This window comes from Stegostoma tigrinum, chromosome 1, assembly GCF_030684315.1.
Source record: "Stegostoma tigrinum isolate sSteTig4 chromosome 1, sSteTig4.hap1, whole genome shotgun sequence".
Classification (NCBI taxonomy): Eukaryota; Metazoa; Chordata; class Chondrichthyes; order Orectolobiformes; family Stegostomatidae; genus Stegostoma; species Stegostoma tigrinum.
In genome coordinates, this window is record NC_081354.1 from 98196453 (window position 1) to 98217924 (window position 21472).

The 21472-nt window shown below is 39.7% G+C and overlaps 2 protein-coding genes across 6 annotated transcripts in view; one reads left to right on the plus strand and one right to left on the minus strand.

Moving 5' to 3' along the window:
• The window catches only part of wdr19 (WD repeat domain 19), a 180834-nt gene extending 165074 nt beyond the window's left edge, over positions 1 to 15760 (plus strand). For both annotated transcript variants that reach the window (XM_048546009.2, XM_048545995.2), the window contains 4 exons: positions 7037 to 7160; positions 11003 to 11079; positions 11318 to 11454; positions 14546 to 15760. In XM_048546009.2, coding sequence (XP_048401966.1) covers positions 7037 to 7160; positions 11003 to 11079; positions 11318 to 11426 — 310 coding nt within the window. In that variant the 3' untranslated portion in view covers positions 11427 to 11454; positions 14546 to 15760. The remainder of the gene's footprint in view (positions 1 to 7036; positions 7161 to 11002; positions 11080 to 11317; positions 11455 to 14545) is intronic.
• The window catches only part of rfc1 (replication factor C (activator 1) 1), an 81497-nt gene continuing 73687 nt past the window's right edge, over positions 13663 to 21472 (minus strand). For all 4 annotated transcript variants that reach the window (XM_048546043.2, XM_048546031.2, XM_048546021.2 and 1 more), the window contains exons 22-25: positions 20956 to 21101; positions 20023 to 20236; positions 19376 to 19570; positions 13663 to 17499 (exon numbers count right to left, since the gene is read on the minus strand). In XM_048546043.2, coding sequence (XP_048402000.1) covers positions 17410 to 17499; positions 19376 to 19570; positions 20023 to 20236; positions 20956 to 21101 — 645 coding nt within the window. In that variant the 3' untranslated portion in view covers positions 13663 to 17409. The remainder of the gene's footprint in view (positions 17500 to 19375; positions 19571 to 20022; positions 20237 to 20955; positions 21102 to 21472) is intronic.

Sequence of the window (21472 nt, forward strand, 5' to 3'; positions counted from 1 at the left end):
ATCTATGTGAGGAACCACAGGAGATGGGGGAGATACTAAATGAGTATTTTGAATCAATGTTTACTGTGGAGAAGGATATGGAAGGTACATAAAATGGGGAAATAAATAGTGACATCTTGAAAAATGTCCATATTACAGAGGAGGAGGCGCTGCATGTCTTAAAATGCATAAAGGTGGATAAATCCCTGGGACCTGACCTGTGAACTGTAGAACACTGGGAAGTGAGGGAAGAGATTGCTGGGCCCCTTGCTGAGATATTTGTGTCATCGATAGCCACAGGTGAAGTGCTGGAAGACTGGAGGTTGGTTAACATTGTGCCACTATTTAATAAAGGTGGTAAGGAAAAGCCGGAGAATTATAGACCCGTGAGCCTGACATCGGTGGTATGCAAGTTGTTGGAGAGAATCCTGAGGGACAGGATCTTTATGTATTTGATAATGCAAGAACTAATTAGAGATAGTCAACATGGCTTTGTGCAATGGAAATCATGTTTCACAAACTTAATTGAGTTTTTTGATGAAGTAACAAAGAGAATTGATGAGAGCAGAGTACTGGATGTGATCTGTATGGATTGGAATAAGGCATTCAACAAGGTTCCTCATAGTAGACAGGTTAGGAAGGGTAGATCACATGGAATACAGGGAGAACTAGTTATTTGGATACAGAACCAGCTCAAAGCTAGAAGACAGAGGGTAGTAATGGAGGATTGCTTTTCAGACTGGAGGCCTGTGACCAGCGGTGTGCCACAAGGATTGTGCCGGGTGCACTGCTTTTTGGAACATAGAACAGTACAGCACAGTACAGGCCCTTTGGCCCACATTGTTGTGCTGAACTCTTACCCTAATCCTAAAATCTATCTAACCTCCGCCCCTACCTTATACTATCATCCACAGGCCTATCTAATAGCTGCTTAAATGCCCCAAATGAGGCCGACTCCACTACCTTCTCTGGCAATGCATTCCATGCCCCTACCACTGTCTGAGTAAAGAACCTACCTCTGACATTTCCCCTGTATCTACCTCCACTCACTTTAAAACTATGCCCCCTTGTAATAGCTACCTCCACCCTAGGAAAAAGTCTCTGGCTGTCCAACCAATCTGTACCTCTGATCATTTTGTACACTTCTATCAAGTCACCTCTCATCCTTCATCGTTCTAAAGAGAAAAGCACCGGCTCTCTCAACCTTTCCTCGTAAAACTTTCCCTCCATTCCAGGCAATATCCTGGTAAATCTCCTCTGCACCTTTTCTAACGCTTCCACATCTTTCCTGTAATGAGGGACCAGAACTGGACGCAATACTCCAGATGTGGCCGAACCAGGCTTTTGTATAGCTGGAGCATAACTTCACGGCTCTTGAACTCAATCCCTCGATTAATGAAAGCTAACACACCATATGCCTTCTTAACAACTCAAATCCACCTGGGTGGCAGCTTTCAGGGAACTATGGACAAGAACCCCAAGATTCCTCTGCTCCTCCACACTGCCAAGGATCTTTCCGTTAATCCTGTATTCTGCTTTCAAGTTTGTCCTTCCAAAATGAATCACCTCACACTTTGCAGGGTTAAAATCCATCTGCCATTTCTCAGCCCAGCTCTGCATCCTATCAATGTCCCTTTGTAACCTAGAGCAGCCCTCCGCACTGTCCACAATGCGACTCACCTTCATGTCGTCCGCAAACATGGTAATCTATCCTTCCACTCCTTTATCCAAATCATTTACAAAAATCACAAATAGAAGAGGACCCAGAACAGATCCTTATGGTACACCACTCATAACTGAGCACCATGTTGAATATTTTCCATCCACGACCACCTTTTGTCTTCTAAGGGTCAGCCAATTCTGAATCCAATCTGCCACAATTCCCCCTATCCCATGCCTCCTTACTTTCTGCAGAGCCTACCATGGAGAATCTTATCAAACGCCTTACTTAAATGTATACCACATCCACTGCTTAATCTTCATCCACATCATTTTGTCATTTATATAAATGATTTGGAGTGTGAACATAGGAGATATGGTTTGTAAATTTGCAGATGACACTAAAATTGCAGGTGTAGTGGACAGTGAAGAAGGTTACCTCAGAGGATAACAGGATATTGATCAGATGGGCCAATGGGCCGAGGAGTGGCAGATGGAGTTTAACTTAGATAAATGTGAGGTGCTGCATTTTGGGAAGGCAAATCAGGGCAGGATTTACACACTTAATGGTAAAGTTCGAGGGAATACTGCTGAACAGAGACCTTAGAGCACAGGTTTGTAGTTCCTTGAAAGTGGAGTTGCAGGTGGATAGAATAATGAAGAAGGCATTTGGCATGCTTGCCTTTGCAGGTCATTGCATTGAGTGTAGGAGTTGGGAGGTCATGTTGTGGCTGTACAGAACATTAGTTTGGCCACTTTTGGAGTGTTGTGTGCAGTTCTGCACACCCTCCTGTAGGAAGGATGTTGTGAAACTAGAAAGGGTTCAGAAAAGATTTATGAGGATGTTGCCAGGGTTGGGGGGTTTGAGCTATGGGGAGAGGCTGAATGAGCTGGGGCTATTTTCCCTGGAGCGTTGGAGGCTGAGGGACGACCTTATAGCGGTTTATAAAATCATAATGGGCATGGACAGGATAAATAGGCAAGGTCTTTTCCCTAGGGTAGGGGTGTCCAAAACTAGAGGACATAGATTTAAGGTGAGAGGAGAAAGATATACAAGGGACCTAACGGGCAACTTTTCACGTCGTGGGTGATGTGTGTATGGAATGAGCTGCCAAAACAAGTGGTGGAGGCTGGTACGATTATAACATCTGAAAGGCATCTGGGTGGGTATATTAATGGGATGGGCTTAAAGGAGCTTAGGCCAAATGCTGGCCAATGGGACTAGATTTATATACCGTATCTGGTCGACATGGACAGTTTGTTTCTGTGCTGTATCTTTCCAACTATAACTTAATTTGTGGCTGAAGGGAATACAAAGATCTCTGTTCAGGCCCCTGCAAACTCCTCCCTTGCCTCCGTCAGACCATTGGGAGATATCTACCTTAATGTTTTTCAAGACACTCAATACCACCTCCTCCTTAATATTAACATTCCCTAGAATATTAACATAGCCATCCCGAATCTTACCATCATCCATGTCCTTTCCTTGGTATATACCAATGCTAAGTACCATTAAGTACCTCTCCGCCTCCGTGCAAAAATTCCCTCCTTTGTTCTTGAGTGGACCTACCCTTTCCCTGGTTACCCTGTTGCTACTAAAATACTAACAAATTAAATGCCTTGGAATTCTTTTAACCCTTCTTACCAAGGACACTTCATGACCCCTTCTAGCCCTCCTAATTCCTTGTTTAAGTTCTTTTCTGCTTCCTTTATAATCCTTAACGGCCTTGTCTGATATCAGTTTCCCAAACCTTACATATGCTTCCTTTTGTTTTGCCTAAACTTTCGATATCTCATCCTCCAGGGTTCCCAAATCTTGCCATCCTTATCTTTTATCCTCTCAGGGACATGCTGGTCCTGAACTCTGATCAAATGGCCTTTAAAAAGACTCCTACCATGTCAGATGCAGATTTACCCTCATACATGTACCTCCAATCTAATTTCTCCAGTACTTACCTAACACTGTTTATAATTAGCCTTCCCCCAATTTAGCACTCTCACCTGAGAATCAGTCTTCGCTTTATCCATAACCATCTTAAAACTTATGGAATTATGATCACTGTTCCCAAAAAGTTTCCCCACTAAAACTTTGATCACCTGGCCACTTATTTTCCAATACAAGATCCAGAATGGCCCCTTCCCTAGTTGCACTATCTACATATTGTTGCAACAAACCCTTCTGGATGTACGTAACAAATTCCGCCCCATCTAAGTCCCTGGCAGTAAAGGATTCCCAGTCAATATTGAGGAAGTTAGAATAATCTATTATGACAATCCTGTTGTTCTTACATCTTTCATGACCTGCCTAAATATCTGTCTCCCACTGGTGACTGAGAAGCCTAGAGAACAACGCAATCATAGTGATAGCATCTTATTCCTGAGTTTTACTCATACGACCTCGCTGGGATGTCCTCCTGCTGCAGCTGTGACATTCTTTTTAATCAGTAATGCAACCACCGCACCCCGCCCCCACGCGTTTTGCATCCATCTCTGTCATGCCTGAAACATCTAAACCCTGGAAAATTGAGCTGCCAGTCCCGCCCTTCTCTCAACCGAGTTGCTGCAATGGCTACCACACTGAAGTTCAGTCTAGTAATCCAGATGCTAAGCTCATCTGCTTTACCTGTTATGTTCCTTGCATTAAAATAAACAAACTTCAGACAACCAATTTTGCCATGTTCTCTAACATGGTCCTGCCTGTCCTTCCTATTAGACTTAATTTAACCTCTCTTCTCTTCTCAATCATTGCACATGCTGACTTACAGCTCTGGCTCCACATAGTTTAAAGTTCATTTCATGCTGTAACCAGCCAGATATCAGTTCTGGGATTTCTGCTAGTCTGAAATCTTGCTCATAATGCAATCCTTCCGTACTGGGGAACATCCTAGTAAACCTTTTCTAAGAGTTTAAGAGTCGTGAGATTGAGTTTAAGAGTCGTGAGATCTTGTTGCAGCTCTATAAAACTTTGGTTAGACCGCACTTGGAATACTGCGTCCAGTTCTGGGCGCCCTATTATAGGAAAGATGTGGATGCTTTGGAGAGGGTTCAGAGGAGGTTTACCAGGATGCTGCCTGGACTGGAGGGCTTATCTTATGAAGAGAGGTTGACTGAGCTCGGTCTCTTTTCATTGGAGAAAAGGAGGAGGAGAGGGGACCTAATTGAGGTATACAAGATAATGAGAGGCATAGATAGAGTCGATAGCCAGAGACTATTTCCCAGGGCAGAAATGGCTAGCACGAGGGGTCATAGTTTTAAGCTGGTTGGTGGAAAGTATAGAGGGGATGTCAGAGGCAGGTTCTTTACGCAGAGAGTTGTGAGAGCATGGAATGCGTTGCCAGCAGCAGTTGTGGAAGCAAGGTCATTGGGGTCATTTAAGAGACTGCTGGACATGCATATGGTCACAGAAATTTGAGGGTGCATACATGAGGATCAATGGTCGGCACAACATTGTGGGCTGAAGGGCCTGTTCTGTGCTGTACTGTTCTATGTTTCTATGTTTCTAAACTGCCCCCAGTGAAATGAAATCTTTGCTTAAATAAGAAGATCAAATTGCTCTCAATACACCAGATCTAGTCTCATTTGTATGGTTTCAGTAAAACTTTCCTATTTTTGTACTCCAACCCGCTTGAAATAGGGGTCAATATTCCAATAGTTTTCCAGTTTACCTGCTGCATGTATGTTAGCTTTCTGTGTTTCATGCACAGGTACTTCCAAGGCCCTTTGTGTTGCAGCTTTCTGCAGTTTTTCTCTATTTAAATAATAGTGTTTTTTTATTCTCCCTCCCAAAATGAACAACTCTGCATTTTCCTACAAACTCTCTTCTTTGCCAGTATTTTGCCCACTTACTCAGCCCACTAGTTTCTCTAAACTGATTGTGTCCTTCTTGCAACCTGCTTTTCTATTTTTATATCATCCATAAACTTGGCCACAGTACAATCACTTTCTTCCTCCAAATCATTAATATATATTCTAAATAGTCGCGGTCACAGACTAATCCCTGTGGAATCTCACTCGTCATGGGTCATCAACCTGATAAAGAAAACCTTATCCTCACTTTCTGTTTCCTGTTTGAGCAGCATAAAAGCTTAGTGGTGCAAAGATTGTGGAGATATCCCAGCTTGGTGGTACTGGTAGAGTGGAGATATATAATGCAGTTACAGATTGTGTTTGAACACAATTCTGCTACTGTTGATGACCCACAGTGCCTCATGGATTTGAATGGCAATGTTTATTTGGTAGTCCGACAGATAGAGTGGTGAAGACAAGATCATGTAAATTTTTCCTTCTTATTGGTTGTCATACCGCCTGCCACAGATCAAAAGCTACAAGCCGAAAGTAACAAGCAAACTGATCAGGGAACTACAAACTCTGAGCAAACAATAATTGTGCCACAGTGATTTACAAGGTTTGTATAATAGCTATTAAACATTTAAAATAACCCAGTCTGGCCTTTAATGTGGTCTGACCAAGTATTCTTATCTAAACTTTAACAGCAAAATAATAATTTGTTCCCAGTTTTCATCCGGTGTGGTAAACCTATTCAAAATGTTTCCGTATTGGTACTAAACCTACTGGAATAAATGATAATTTGCATTGATGCTGTATCTCATGATTTCAAGAAATCTTAGTATGCATCAAAACCAACAGAAATATTTTTAAAGTATACTTACCATTGTTGTAACTATCAATGGCTATTACTCAGGAAGAGCTCAGAAATGGAAATGAGTTACTATCCAATGTAATTCATGATTTTGGTTGAAGGAGATACATTACTTAGAATCACAATGAATTCACTTCACTTCAAATACTGTCAAGTGGACCTTTTATCCCCACCCGCTTGAGTAGTCACATTATTGCCACCAGAGTTGAACTTGCACCAAAGTTTATAGTGAGGCTACTTTTCTAGATTAGACTGTTGGCATGATTATTTGTAGATCCAAGTAGAAATCCAGACAGGTGTTGAGGTATGAATGAAAAATCACATACTCGTCAAGCGTAACAGGATCTTCTCCCTGCCTCTTTGTACTGCACAGTGCATAGCTGCCTACTTTTGGTCAATAACAAAGTGGTATGCACCTATTGTAAAGGCTGTACATATGTCACTTCTACAAATCAAATGCATGCCATCATAAAAGTTATTTAAATCTGGCAATAAATGAAGATGGAGCCAGTTGTGCATTACATGTTTTGCTCCTCAAGACAATATTTTCTGTGATTAGCACTGAAGAACTTCAAATGTTTGTGAGCATATTAGGTAATATAAATTTGAGTGAGAAGTGGTTTTAAGTTGGAGTAAAGAGGCTTTATATAAGGGGGGTCAAAATAGAAGAGAGAAACTTATTTTGTTACAATATTATAAGTTTGCAATGAAAAATAAATTATTGATGATTTTGACCAGGCGTCCTGACCAATCAGAAGTGGAAGAGTTTACGTCACCTTGTCCATACTGTGCTTTTCAGTTGCCAGAATGTGAGCTGCTCTGTTCAGGTTGTAAAAACAATCTGCCTTACTGCATTGTTACTGTGAGTATCAAAAAATGACTGCTGCACTTCTAATAGAAGGCAAAATTCCTTTTCAAATGAAGAATGTACTGTTTTTCAGGAAGGTATTTAGTGATTGTCAGTGGAACATTCAGGATTACATGGGAATTAGGAGCAAGAGTAAGACACGCATCCCTTGAGCCTGCTCCACCATTCAGTCAAGCAATGATTGTAAAACAAAATCCAAATTCCCGTCTGCCCTGATAACCTTTCAGCCCCTTGCTGAGCCGAGAGTCTATCTACCTTTGCTTTAAAAATACTGCCTTTTTAAGGAAGCGGATTTCAAAAGGCTCACGATTTTGAGCAAATAAAAAACTCATCTCTATTTGAAATGGGTGATCCCTTGAGTTCTAGATTTTTCCGCAAGTACAAACATCCTGTTCACATCCACCCAGTCAAGTCCCCTCAGCATCTTGTATGTTTCAGTAAAATAACTTTTATTCTTCTAAACTCCAGCAGATACAAGTCGAGCCTATGTTCTGTTCTTCTCACAATAAATTAATAAACAGTAAAACAGTGGCATAATGGTAATCCTATTGGATAAATAATCTTGAACTCCAGGCTAATATGCTGGGGCACAAGTTTGAATCCTACCATGGGCAAATGACAAAATCTGAATTCAGGAAATAAAAAACTTGCTTCATGAGCACAGTACAACTATTGTTGTAAAAATCCATCTGGTTCGCTAATGTCCTTTCAGGAATGTAATCTGCCTTTAACTGGCTTATATCTGTATCTTATCTTCCGTCTGGGAGATTAGAAATGGGCAAAAACATTTCTATTTGCTTTCCCAACTATTTATTGCACCAGCATATGAGCTTGTTGTAATTGACACAAGGACACTCCAATCAGTCTGTATCTTGGAGCTTTGCAATCTCTCAGCATTTAGATAACTCATTTTTTTATTGTTCTAGCCAAAATGGACAGCCTAATCATTTCCTACATACTCCATTCGTTACATATTTGCCCATTCAATTAAGTCTCCTTAAGTTCTCCTCAAAATTTACTTTCTCATCTATCTTTGTCATCAGCAGACTTAGCAGCCATACATTCTGCCCCTTATTCTAAGATATGAATTATAAAAAAATTAAATAACCTGTAGATTCTGGCTTGTGTCTCCCATATTGAAAAAAAGATTACATCTGGTATTTTCCAATCCAGTGCAACCTTCCCCAAGAGATAACAAGGTGTCGAGCTGGATGAACACAGCAGGGCAAGCAGCATCAGAGGAGCAGGAAAGCTGAAGCTTTGAGTCTAGACCTTTCTTCAGAAATGGGGGAGGAGAAAGGGGTTCTGAAATAAATAGGGAGCGAGGGGGAGGCGGATAGAAAATGGATAAAGGAGAAGATAGATGGAGAGGAGACAGACAAGTCAAAGCCAAAGCCAGTGAAGGTGGGGAGGTAGGGAGGGGATAGGTCAGTCCAGGGAGAACAGACAGGTCAAGGAGGTGGAATAAGGCTACTAGGTAGGAGATGGGGATGGGGCTTGAGTGGGAGGAAGGACAAGTTAGAGAGGCGGGGACGAGCAGAGCTGGTTTTGGGATGCAGTAGGGGGAGGGGAGATTTTGAAGCTTGTTAAGTCCACATTGATACCATTGGGCTGCAGAGTTCCCAAGCTAAATATGAAAAGGTGTTCCTGCAACTTTCAGGTGGCATCGTTGTGGCACTGCAGGAGGCCCAGGATGGACATGTCGTCCAAGGAATGGGGGGGGGGGGGGGGGTGTTGAAATGGTTTGCAACAGGGAGGTACATTTGTTTGTCGTGAACTGAGCGTAGGTGTTACGCAAAATGGTCCCCAAGCCTCCGCTTGGTTCCCCCGATGTAGAGGAGGCCACATCGTGAACAGCGGATATAGACACCTGTGCAGGTGAACATCTGCTTGATGTGGAAAGTCTTCTTGGGGTCTGGGATGGGGGTATAGGGGCAGGTGTAGCACTTCCTGCGTTTGCAGGGAAAAGTGCCAGGGGTGGTGGGGAATGTGGAGCGGACAAGGGAGTCAAGGAGAGTGTGATCCCTCCGGAAAGCAGTCGGTAGGCTTGAAATGGATATCGGTTTCCAGGTGTTTACCCCCTTGATCCAAGAGCTCCCCACCTACGTCCGTGACACCACCCATGCCCTCATAATTTTGCCAATTTAAATTTAAATACTAATCTTTGACCTGCTCTTTACTCAAACTGTACAATTCAACTTTATTGTAGTTATATTATGATAGCTGCTTCTGCTAAGTGCCTTCAGAATGATGTTTATGAATCCTATCAGATTGCACAATACCTTATCTGGCATTGCCTGCTATCTGGTTATCTCTAGAATGTGCTCTTAAGAAACTATTCCAAAAACATTCTAGAACTGATGTAGGCTATCTTTACCTATCTCATTATTCTAGTCGACTAAATTAAAATACCCAATAATTATCATTACTTTTCTGACAGGTGGTCAGTTAGCTGAACTGCTGGTTTATGAGACAGAGCAACACCAACAATGTGGGTTCAGTTCTTCAGTTCCTGTACCAGCTGAGGTCACCATGAAGCTCCCACCTTTCTGACCTCACCCTTGGCATGGTGACCACCAGTCACTTTCCTTAATGAGAGAACCGCCCTGTGGTCTTCTGGAACTATGGTGACTAGGTATTGTCAGAAAAGGAAAAGATAATTATTTCTTATATTCTGCCCAGCCCTGTTGTGCAGTTAGTTAGGGGGCCTATACATGATTCCCATAAGTGACATCTTGCCTTTATCATTTTTTGTTTCTATTCAATGTATATCTCGGTGTCTGAACTTGAGTTATCCCTCCCTGTCTTGCTCATACTAATCATTTACCTTCCTATCTTCAGAAATTTGCTGTTGTTTCTGCAAGTTCAATATTGATTAGAAAGTAATTCTAGGGTAAGGCACCTTTGACTGCCTCTAGCTAGTTTGTATTTTTTCAGTACTCTTCAAACTACTGTTGTTTATTTTTAATCATTAGGTATCTGTTTTAAAATCAGTCATTCGTCACTTTCCTTCATCTTTATCCATGCAGACATTTCCAGTTAACCTGCTCCAATGTTTACTGACACCATTCTGACTGAGCCACACTAAAGAGCATCATCAGTGATTGCTCATCTCCCGTAATGGAGCTGCTGAGTTTTTAAACTTTATTTTTATTTCATTCGTCTCTTGCTATGCATTGAATCAGTAAAGCTTAGCTCACTATTTGCAAACTGAAATAAAAACAAGGTGCTCGTGAAACTCAGCAGGTTTGGCAGCAGCTGTGGGGAGAATATTTGGCTGAAAATATTAATGTCCACAGTTGCTGCCAGACCTGAGTTTCTCCAGCACCCAGACTTTTATGTTTGCAGACTCATGCCCGTGAGGATTAAATTGGATGGTTAAAATCCAAGCCAACATATAATTAAAGTGCACCAGTTAATGGTAATTTACACATCATTCCTAAGCCTCTTTACGTATTACAAGAAAACAGTAAAATTTACACTGGAATGTGTTTTTTTTAAATTAACTTGAGGGAGCATTGTATAGTTACTTCTAAAGTTGGCTGGTTTCTTACATAGTACTGCCATTTTGTACCTCAGTCTAGAACTTCAAAATGTACACAGGTTTCAAAGCCGTGCAAGAATTTGCCCCCTTCTTTGTCGCTCCCAACACATTTTAAAATAGAAAAATACCCAGTTATTAATTTATGAAGCAATATTCAGTGAAAGACAATTATATCATGAACTATTTCTTTTGAGTGTTAGCATTTTATTTTAATAATAAACTGAAATTTGAAGTCCATGTGTACACTATTATTCAATGCAAACAAAGTGCACATTGCAATTTGTTTCACCAGGGCCGCCACATGGTGAAGGATGACTGGACAGTTTGCCCCCATTGCGACTTCCCTGGTTTATACTCCGAGTTCAAAGTGTGAGTAGAAAGCCTTGCAAAATAATCTTGTCTAATGTGTAAAATCTGATAAGTGGTGTAGTACTTACCAGGAGGGTACTGTGACTTTTCCATTGGTGGGAAGGGCACATCTTATAAACCCGGTTCCCTTGAAAACCAATTTTATCAGTATTCCCAGAGGTGTCCCTTACTTTAACCTTAGCACAAAGAAGTGCATTTATAACAGTAAATTGTGGATGACTTGTTTTTTTTTAAATAGCCTACTAGCTACCGAGAAAGCTTGTCCTATGTGCTCAGAAAAACTGAGTGTGGAGCAGATGTCGCTCGTTGAGCCAACACCATATCTACTACAAGATGAGGCAGAGTAAAGAGAAACGCTGGACATCTAAGGACAAGGTATGTGGGTGAAAGGAGATTGATTGTATTTCATCATTGCTCATAAGAGCAGTATTATGATCATTAACCATTAGGTGGGGGGTTTACAGCATTGAGGCCCTTCTGAAATCATGAGTTTCTGCTTTCACCACTTTAATTTTTTGACTGTCTTACAAATAGATATTTTTATTTAAAATGTTCATTGATTTGATATCAAAAGCAGCATTCATCATCCTTCCTCAATTGCCTTCCTGAACCATTGTAGGTAGACCCATGATACTCGTTGAAGGATTCTGACCCACTCAAGGAGTAGATTTTCAAGTCTGGAGGAGAAGCTGCTGGTGGCAATTCCTACGTATACATTGTTGGTAGTGGTCATGGTTCTGTAAAGTATTCTTCTAAGACATGCATATCTTATTGCAGGCAATTCATGCCACCCCATTTACCACACTTCCAAGTATAAAGAGCAGCAGTCCCAGCATGCATCAAAAGGAATACCACTGTTTGCCATTTTTTTTGTCTAAAAACTAACCACTTACCATGAAATTGGCTTACTGACATTTCTTAAGGGTTATTAAATCAATAAGCCATTTTTGACAATGACCTCATGTCCCACAGGCATTCATTTTGTTAGCTTTGTGATACTCAGTTGTTCTGGTGGATTTTAAGAAAGTATTCAACAATCAATCATTCCTTCAATTCCATTGGATTAGTTGAGCATGGCCTGGCTTGAACCTTGAATGTTTTTTCTAAATTATTGTTTCCAAGATCTTACCAACTACAGATATTCACTTAACCGGCCTAAAATTGCTAAGACCATCCTTTTCATTCAAAAACTTCTATGAGTTTCACATTTCTACTTACCTGTATCTAGGAAGATTCTGGTAAGCCGTTTGAATATCGTAATTGGCTTGAAAGCCTTTTCAGTAGCTCCTTTCTTGCTCTCAATTTGTACTTTTAAAATTGATGTCCCTCTGTCTAATCATTTATTTATTTATGAACAGGGAAATAATGTTTGACAAACTTGATGCACTCCTTTCTGTTACTTGTAGTATAAAAAGGAAAACCAAATAGTCCTGGTGTATTTGAATTTTCAGTAGGTCCAACACACATTAGGAAACAAAAATTACAGCATATGGGTAATTAGTCAATAGATAGAGCTTTGATTAAAAGACAAAATAGCATAAGAATAAGTGGGTCATTCTCAGGATAAAAGATTCATACTAACAGTTGTGCATGGATCTGTGCTTGAAACACAGCTGTAAGAATCTGTATAAATTATTCTGACATAGGGGACAAAGTGCCAGGAGAATGTAGTAAAGTGAATGGTTGAGTATAGGCAAGCAAGAAGTTATCTAATTCAGTGGGGGTTGAAAAAAACTCAATGTTTCTTGAATAGTGAGTTTGGGAAGTGTTGACGTCCAAAGAGACCTGATTACCCATAACCATGTACCAGCGCTTATTAAGTATTCTAGCCTTGATCTGCACCACTGCTTTGATTTTAATAGGACCCATTGCCCTACTTACAATAAGAACTAGGTAGGTGAAAATGAGACTGACATACAAAGTGAGAATTCACCTCATGTGCATCACCTTATCTTGTCAGTCTTTTGTTGCACTGTACTGGATCCATTCCCATCACTTTGAAATTAGCCTGTCAAATCTAAACTTTATGACGAGCAAAACACTTGCCCCAGTTGGCCCATCACAAATTTGGGATAACAGCTTCCACGTTTACAGCTGATTTCCCTTTCAATTTTCTCAACATCCTTCTTTTCCTTCTCAATATACAGTGGTGAGAAAAAAGTGCTTCATGTTTCCATCACTGCTGCAATATCATATTCCTGCATGGCTAGTTTTGTAGCTCACCAACCTTTCTCAACACTATTTACAAAGATATATCACCCCTTCTGGTGAAAACATGCAGACATGGCTGAACTCACAAATGTTCAGTTGCTATTTCAGAAGGTTGCTGTCACCTATGGTATTATACCCAAAAGGGTAGAAATTATTAAGTAAAGGTAAATTGACCACAAATAACCATACCTAAGCAGCTTTACCTTTCATAGTAATCTGCAGTTGTATTTACAGTAACAGCAACCTAACCTGATGTTCCATTTTCCATAATGTAATTTTTCCTTATGTAATCCAGCTTTAACTATGACCAACCTGTTAAACCACTTAAAGCAATAACTTGTTTGAAGTTAGAGAAAAGATTTAAATCAAGTAATTTATTCAATCTTTCTCCAGTACCTAGTTTACAATTAAACTATACTATATTAACATAAATCGTTTCAAAGCCATCTATGAAATAGCTGCCAAGCAAGAAATTGTATTTTTTTCATGAAATTAAGAAAGATGTATACCACAGAATTTCAGAGATACAATGTGTTTCCAATTCTTGCAAGCTTTCTGGGAAGAACCCGTTCATATAAGCAACTTAAAACAGTTTTATTCCTATGTCCACTTGATGGTTTTCAGGCATCTTCAGCTGACTAGCTCACACCACATTCGATACAAAAAGTCTTTCAGCTCTATCACCTATTGCAAATTGTCATGGGCTAGAACGCCTGTCTTCTGAACAGGTCAAAAACCATTTGCTCTGAAACAATTATTAGCAATTAAGTAGAATCATTAAATAGCAGATTTTGCCAATACTCATTAATTTATTTCGAACTAGATAAAGGGAAAGCATTCTTTGATACTAAATTTGCACATGTTGAAACTACAGGTCACATTTTTGGTTCAACATTATTTTGTTTCCTCTTTTAATGTCAAGATCATATTTACTGAAGTTGTGAAGAGTCCTATTTTCAATAAGCTAAATGTCAAATGCATACAGCCTACTTATAATTTCCTGAATTGTGTTTGATTATCTTAAGTTTTCTTACTACAGATAAGTAGAAATGAATGAGGGCCAGTGATCCTTTAATGTTGTTAGTACTGGAGAAACTCAGCAGGTCTGGCAGCATCTGTGGAAAGAGAAACAAAATTAAATGTGAACAGTCACTGAACTCAGTGTTAACTGTTTCTCTCTCCACAGGTGCTGCCAGACCTGCTGCACTTCTTGAGCATTCTGTTTTCATTGAATGATTTGTCATTTATTTTACAGATCCAACATCTGAAACCATTGTTGAAAGCCCCAGGAGTTCTTCAGTGTACATGCACATCTGAAACATTTTTCTTTTTGAATATATTTATGGTGAAAATTGTAAATACATTTCTTGAAGAAATCCATTTACGCTTATAATGAATTAAAATTCAGTGACTACTATTTAATAAGAGAATTTTTTTTTAAAAACTATGCTGATGGTAATTGAGCATCCCAAAGTTAGCTTTCACAATCTCACTGGATACAGTCTTTCCAACATTCACGAACAGCGCTTTGAACACCTTTATGAACTCCACGCCACACTTGTTTTTAAAATTAATATTTTTCTAATCAAGCTGTTCAGAGATGCTATTACACACCTCTGGAGCAGGTGGGACTTGAACCCAGGTCTTGTGGCTCAAAATATACCGAGGGAGGAAAAAAAACTATAATTCAGTCACTTTTGGAAACCTGTCTTTTTAAGGAATGCATCAAATAAATAAGATGCAAGCTGCATTACCACTGCAGTAACTAACAGGCCTGACAATTGAATCCTAGCTAATCAAGCTCATTTAAGAAATAGATTTAAAAATATAATGTTTTAAAGTTCTAAGATCTTCCAGACCATGGGCACAACTTGACAACATTCAGAGCAAAGGATGAGAGATTAATGGGATGGCAAGAGCATAGTAGCAATGTGATTGCTCTAGCAATCCACCAACCATCCCCATTTAAATCATAATATTTCTGGTCTTCAACATTCATTTACAACTCTAGGATTAATAGAACCTTACTGAATTAGTGAAATTCTGACAATTTCCTGGTGGATTGTTTTGGATTTTTTGTGGCATGGCTGGGGAGCAGTAGCAGTGTGTAGAATTTTCTCCTTACCTACTAGGTGAACAAAAACCCATTGTGCAGGAGTACCATTAATATATTTCATTTCCCATTACTAGAGCTAAAGTCAGGCTGGGGTTATCTGAATATTCACAACTACACCAATTGAGTATAAAATAGAGAAAGACATGATTGCATCTACATAGCTTGAGTCCTAGCTGATCCCAGTTTTGCCCTTTTGCAAATGAGTTTAAATTCTTAAGTTTTATTTATTTCTGTTTTACATCATACCTTGGACTGTCTTCAGTTTTTTGGGATTTACTATTAATATTGGAAATCTCACCAAAATTCCTGGCTCCCACGATGAACTCCAAAGTCTGTAATTTCAAGTAAGAATTCTGAACGCTCTGTAAACAGGCTTTCTAAAATATATTGTTTTGTTAACATATCAAGTTATTCTAAAAGAAATCTTTCACTAGTGGTTATGTCATTTTTTTTATAATTATTGTTGTCCATAGTTCAATTTACCGGAAATAAAACTAACCACGGGACCATCTTTCCCAGCAATGAGTTTCCTCATTCTGCCCAAAACAAAAATACAAAAAAATTGTTAACAAAATTGCAACCCCCTAATACCAAAGGGAGAAGCTAAGCCTTAATTTGGAAGAAATTGTTGCTTAGATACATTGGATCTACTTCAGCAAGTTGGACTATTTGTTGACACTCAAGAACAGAAATCTGGTTTTATGATCGAGAGCTTCAGAAAACAGAGTTTGGACCCCATGTAAGTGAAATGCTAAGTATCAACAACCTTTTCTGCAAGTATACAGTAAGAAGCCAAAGACTTAGGCCTGAAAACAATACAACAGGTTGCTGTCATGACAAGATTAAACAGTCTCCATCATTGCTTATTTATGTAACCACTTGATTCCTACCATCTCTGGTGAACATCGCACAAAAGGAGCTTGCACCCAAGTCCTAGTAACACCACAAACTTTCATTACTGCATTTAATGTAACAAAAAACAACACATCCACACAGCAACTTGCTTTGACTTTCATCGGAAGGAGCAACAAAAATATTCCATGAAATTAACAGGCATTATATTATATCAATTGGGGCAAAACAATAAGTTACTGAATGAAAGTTAGGGTATCGAACAGGATTAGACACCAAGCTTGGACATAAAAACTGCCAGAATATTAATGGTAACTAGACTTCTAACAAAATATAGTTTGCAGCCACATGACTGGCTGATACATCTTTGAATGAACAAGGAAGTGATAACTGAGCAACCTTGCATATATTTCCCCTAGTCACCCTACAAGCAGAAAGCCTTTTGTGAATGAGGTTTAAAACAATCACAGAATTAAAATGAATTCTTGAGTAAACAGCTTCTCTCTAGTGGAAGTAATCTGACATCTTCAGTTTTCATCATCACAACACTGACTAATATACTCATAAAAATAAAGTGCAGAACAAAGAACTTGAATTTTTGTTTCAGTGGGTCAGGGCGAAAGAGAAGGGATGACATGCCAAGCTTGCAACATAACTGCTATGGATACTAAGGGGCAAACTAGTTGCAAGCAAGGCCATAGTAAGAACAGGGAGCAATGTTTCACAGATGTCAAAGTTTCAGAGCCCAGTGCAGGGAATAGACCAGCTAATCCTCAAATCTTTTCTCAGCAGTTTTCAGTTATGTCTGCACAGGGAAAGTAACACAGGAATCACCTTCCTGGTGCAGATGAGACTGCAAAAGTTACTTTATTCAAAAAAGAAATTTGTGCCAAATTTTGTTAATGTACAGTTTCAAAAAAATACCTAAAGGGTAGTTTTTCTGCATTGCATATATACAGTGAATAATTCTCACATCTCTACTTCAGTCAGTAAAGACAGTAAATATAAATTTATAGAAGCTGAAAGGAAATACACTGTGCCTTGAATTGTCATATCCAGCATCAAACATTCAAATTGGTCTCTGCAATTCTGTTTCCTGTCAGCAGAGCTACAATCAGTTTTTTTTTAAATCAGCTGATCTCTGGACAATATCATTTGGTTGCCTTCCGTTTCCCCTTGTCTTTTCTTCCTTTCTGTGATATTTGTTCTTCCGTTTTGTTTTTTGTTTTTGGTTTCTTTGGCTAAAAAGAAAAACAAATTGTGAACAATCTTAACCACGAAAGACATCACATTACAGGAGGTGAAAACTTAACAATAAGACAGACTATTCAGCCACTCAAACCTAGTTCTTAGGGAAATTCTGCGTAAAATTTAAGAGGGAAACACTACCTTCAGTATTCAACCTGGCTTCTCCAGACCACAGTTTCCCACAGATGCTTTCACCAAGTCTCAAACTCTTAATTCAATCATGGGATATGAGCATTTGTTGCCCAAGATGGTGGTTGTGAGCTACCTTCTTGAACAACCATAGTCCACATACTGTAGGTAGACCCATAGTGGTCTTAGAGAGGTAATGCCAGATTTTGACCCAATGACACTGAAGGAATGGCAACATATTTCCAAGTCAGGATGTGTGAGTGACTTGGACATGAACTTGCAGGTATTGGTGTTCCCACTTATCATCTGTCCTTGTCCTTCTAGATGGAATGGTCCTAAGTTTGGAAGGTGCTATCTCAGAATTTTCTGCAGTACCTTGGAGATTATTCAAATTACTGCTACTGTGCATCAGTAAGGTAAAGGGAATAGATCCTTTTGGATATTGTACCAATCAAGCAGGCTTTGTCCTGAACGGTGTCAAATCTCAAATGTTACTGGAGCTGTACCCATCCAGGTAACTGGGGAATATTCCATGACACTCCTGACGTGTGCATTGTAGATAGTAGACAGGCTGTGGAGAATTAGAAGGCGAGTTACTCGCTGCAGTACTCATAGCCTCTGACCTGCCTTTGTAGTCACTATATTTGTATGTGGTGAGTTTCTAGTCAATGGTAACCCCAAGGAGGTTAACAGTGGGGTGTCTGTGATGGTAACACCATTGTATGACAAGGGTGGTGGTTTGATTGTCTCTTGTTGAAGACAGTCATTGCCTGGCGTTTGCTTAGCACATTGGAGTATAGATAGATAGGTTCTTCATTGTCAAGGGGATCAAAGGTTACTGGGAGAAAGCAGGAGAATGGGGTTGAGAAACTTATCAGCCATGATTGAATGGCAGAGCAGACTCGATGGGCCGAATGGCCTAACTTTTGCTCCTATGTCTCATGGTCTTACGGTATGTTACCTGCCACTTGTCAAGCCCAAGCCTGGATCTTGTCCAGATCTTGCTGCATTTAAACGTGGACTGCTTCAGTTTCTGAAGAGATGCTGAACATGGTGCAGCGTCAGCAAGAGACAAGTGGAAAGCCAAAGATAAATTTTGTGAAGAAACAAGTTCGAGTTTTGAAATGCTTTGCCAAAGCAAGTGTTTGAAGCGGAGATCACTGCTTGTTTTAGGGAGGAGCAGATTATAAACTTGGAGTAGGGAAGACATACCCATTTGAAGAAAGAACAGAAAAACATACTTGGATCATTTTAACAAAGAACTGGCACATATAACAGGCTTACATTCTGTGGTGTAAACATCTGTGATCAAAAATGTTATCCTGGCCTCAACAAGATTACTTTTAAATTAATTTAGCAGCACATGGCCACGTCTACTGGGACAAATCTTCACGCAAAACGAACATTTTTGATGGACTAGGTGCTCAATTATTCAGGTCTATTTCAACTAATGTACATTTGTCCCTTCATTTCCAACTACATACAATCCTCAACCCACGAGTCTAATCTATAAATGATCTAATCATCTTTTAGTCATGGCAATAACAAGGCCTTTCCTTTCCCTTAGACTTTTTCACACATTACTTACTCTTTACCTGGGATGACTTGATGTTTAACTATTGAGAAACTAAATGAAGTTGCTACGTAAAGTTCTTCTACTGATATTCTAGCTCAAATTATTTTACGCAATATGTCCTGAATGGTTTTAAAGTAAACATTAAGTAAAAGATGAGGTCATACCTTAATCATTCCGTCTAATTCCAAATTATCCTCAGTCTCTTCTGACTGTACATCCTCTGTCTGAAAGTCATCATTAAGATCAGAGTCCAGTGATGATCCAGCTGTACTTCCACGTTTCAATTTCTTTACAGCTTGTAGTGCATAGGGAGTCAAGTGTGTCTCTCTGTTATAGGTCCGTGTAAATGCAGCTTTCACCTGACAGGGTGGGGGAATAGGGTAAAAGTTCAAAATGCTGACAATATCTAGATAAGATTACAGCATACTGTGACATGTCACAGCTGAGAAATTTAATACGTTTATAAGACTGAGGTCAGGAGGAACTTCTTCACCCAAAGGGTTGTGAATCTGTGGAATTCCCTGCCCAGTGAAGCGGTTGAAACTACCTCGCTGAATATTTTTAAGGCAAGGCTAGATAAATTTTTGAACAGTCAAGGAATTAAGGGTTATGGTGAGTGGACAGGTAAGTGGAGCTGAGACTCAAAGATCAGCCATGATCTTATTAAATGGCGGGGCAGGCTCGAGGGGCCAGACCACCTACTCCTGCTCCTAGTTCTTATGTTTATGTCACATGAATCTTGCTCAAGCTCAGAATAAGTTTCGAGTTCAGTTCCCCTAAAACAGCATATCCAAAATGTGATTGGAGTTACCTTAGGATCTAGTTTTGAGAAAGGATCAGGTCGACCAGCCCAGCTGCTAACCTCCATGATACTATCCACATCCTCTTTCATCAGATAATACGCATTCATTGTTGCAACTGCCTCTTGAACACCATTTGTTCCCTGAAGTGTCAGAGGCTGCACCAGAGCATCCCGCAGGTAAGGAAGATAATCCAAGTTTACAGCTTGCTTACTGGCATATGTCCTTACATAAATTTTAAAGTAAGTATTAATGAGAGAGACTGGAGAAAGTTCAACTAATAGAGCACAAATTAAAAACCGTCTTCACCTAAATTTATCATTAGGCATTTTGTTTCCCAGTTTGATATTAGCAATAAATACAGATTACACGTTATTCGGCGGGGTGTACATCAGACAAAAAAAACATCAAGCACTGAGCTGACCAGCGCTTCACTGTGTCACTCTGCTAAATGAAGTTGCACGTTAGCCCATCTTAAATTTTACACTTCCCACTCAAAGTACTGACTCAACACTGTAGTAGTGTTTGGTTCCCAAGTTCCCATTCTTAGTATTTGAACCTAAACCTTGAACTCTGACAAGCTCTCTCTCCACCAAAAGATCATAAAACAATTAATTATGACTAGACATCCATATCCATTCATTTTCTGGCAGGTCTTAAAGTGACTAAGTAATAAGTGACTTAAAGTTCTCAGGAGAAATGATCCTGTTTGATTCCTGACCCCGCATCCCCTCCCTCTTCCGTAGCTAGAAGTACCAGGACCCATTACAATGCCACCACCTCAAGGTGCCCAGTTAACTTCTGGGGATTGAGCCTAGACCTGTACAGCTCAATATATCATTCCTTCCAATAAGTTCTTAGAAATTCTTACGAGATCCCTATTTTAAATATAGCAAACCACATATGGTTATAACTGCTACTCTGTTGAAATCTCATCTCCATACCTTAGGCACATGTGCCTGGTAAGTTCTTGCACAATGCGATCGTGTTTATTAGTGGATGAAAACTTTCCCAACCAGCTTGGGAAACTTGGAAACTGTGACATGTATCCCCTCATCAATTCACCAGGGATCACACTGGCATAAATAGCCTGGAAAGCAACAAGATAGTAAAATTACAGTCGGCTACGGCACTTAATTTAAACATTAATGACATTTTCACCACTGTCCTAAATTCACATCCAACATTCCACCAATTCTGTACTCCAATACTTCCACTTGTCATAACCAGGAGTTTGGAATGTTGTTACTGTTAGACTTTTCAATCTATTTTCTGGCCTCAGAACAGGAAGTACAACTCAGGTAAGGAAGGTTAAATTTCCTCAGTCACATTTTGCTCCATTTCAATTAAGTAGTAACATACTGAAATGAATGCTTTTGACAAATACAGATCTCAGATAAGAAAGCTTCAAACTACTTCAAAGTTTCAGTAAAAGGTGTATTTAGAATGCATCGTGAACAT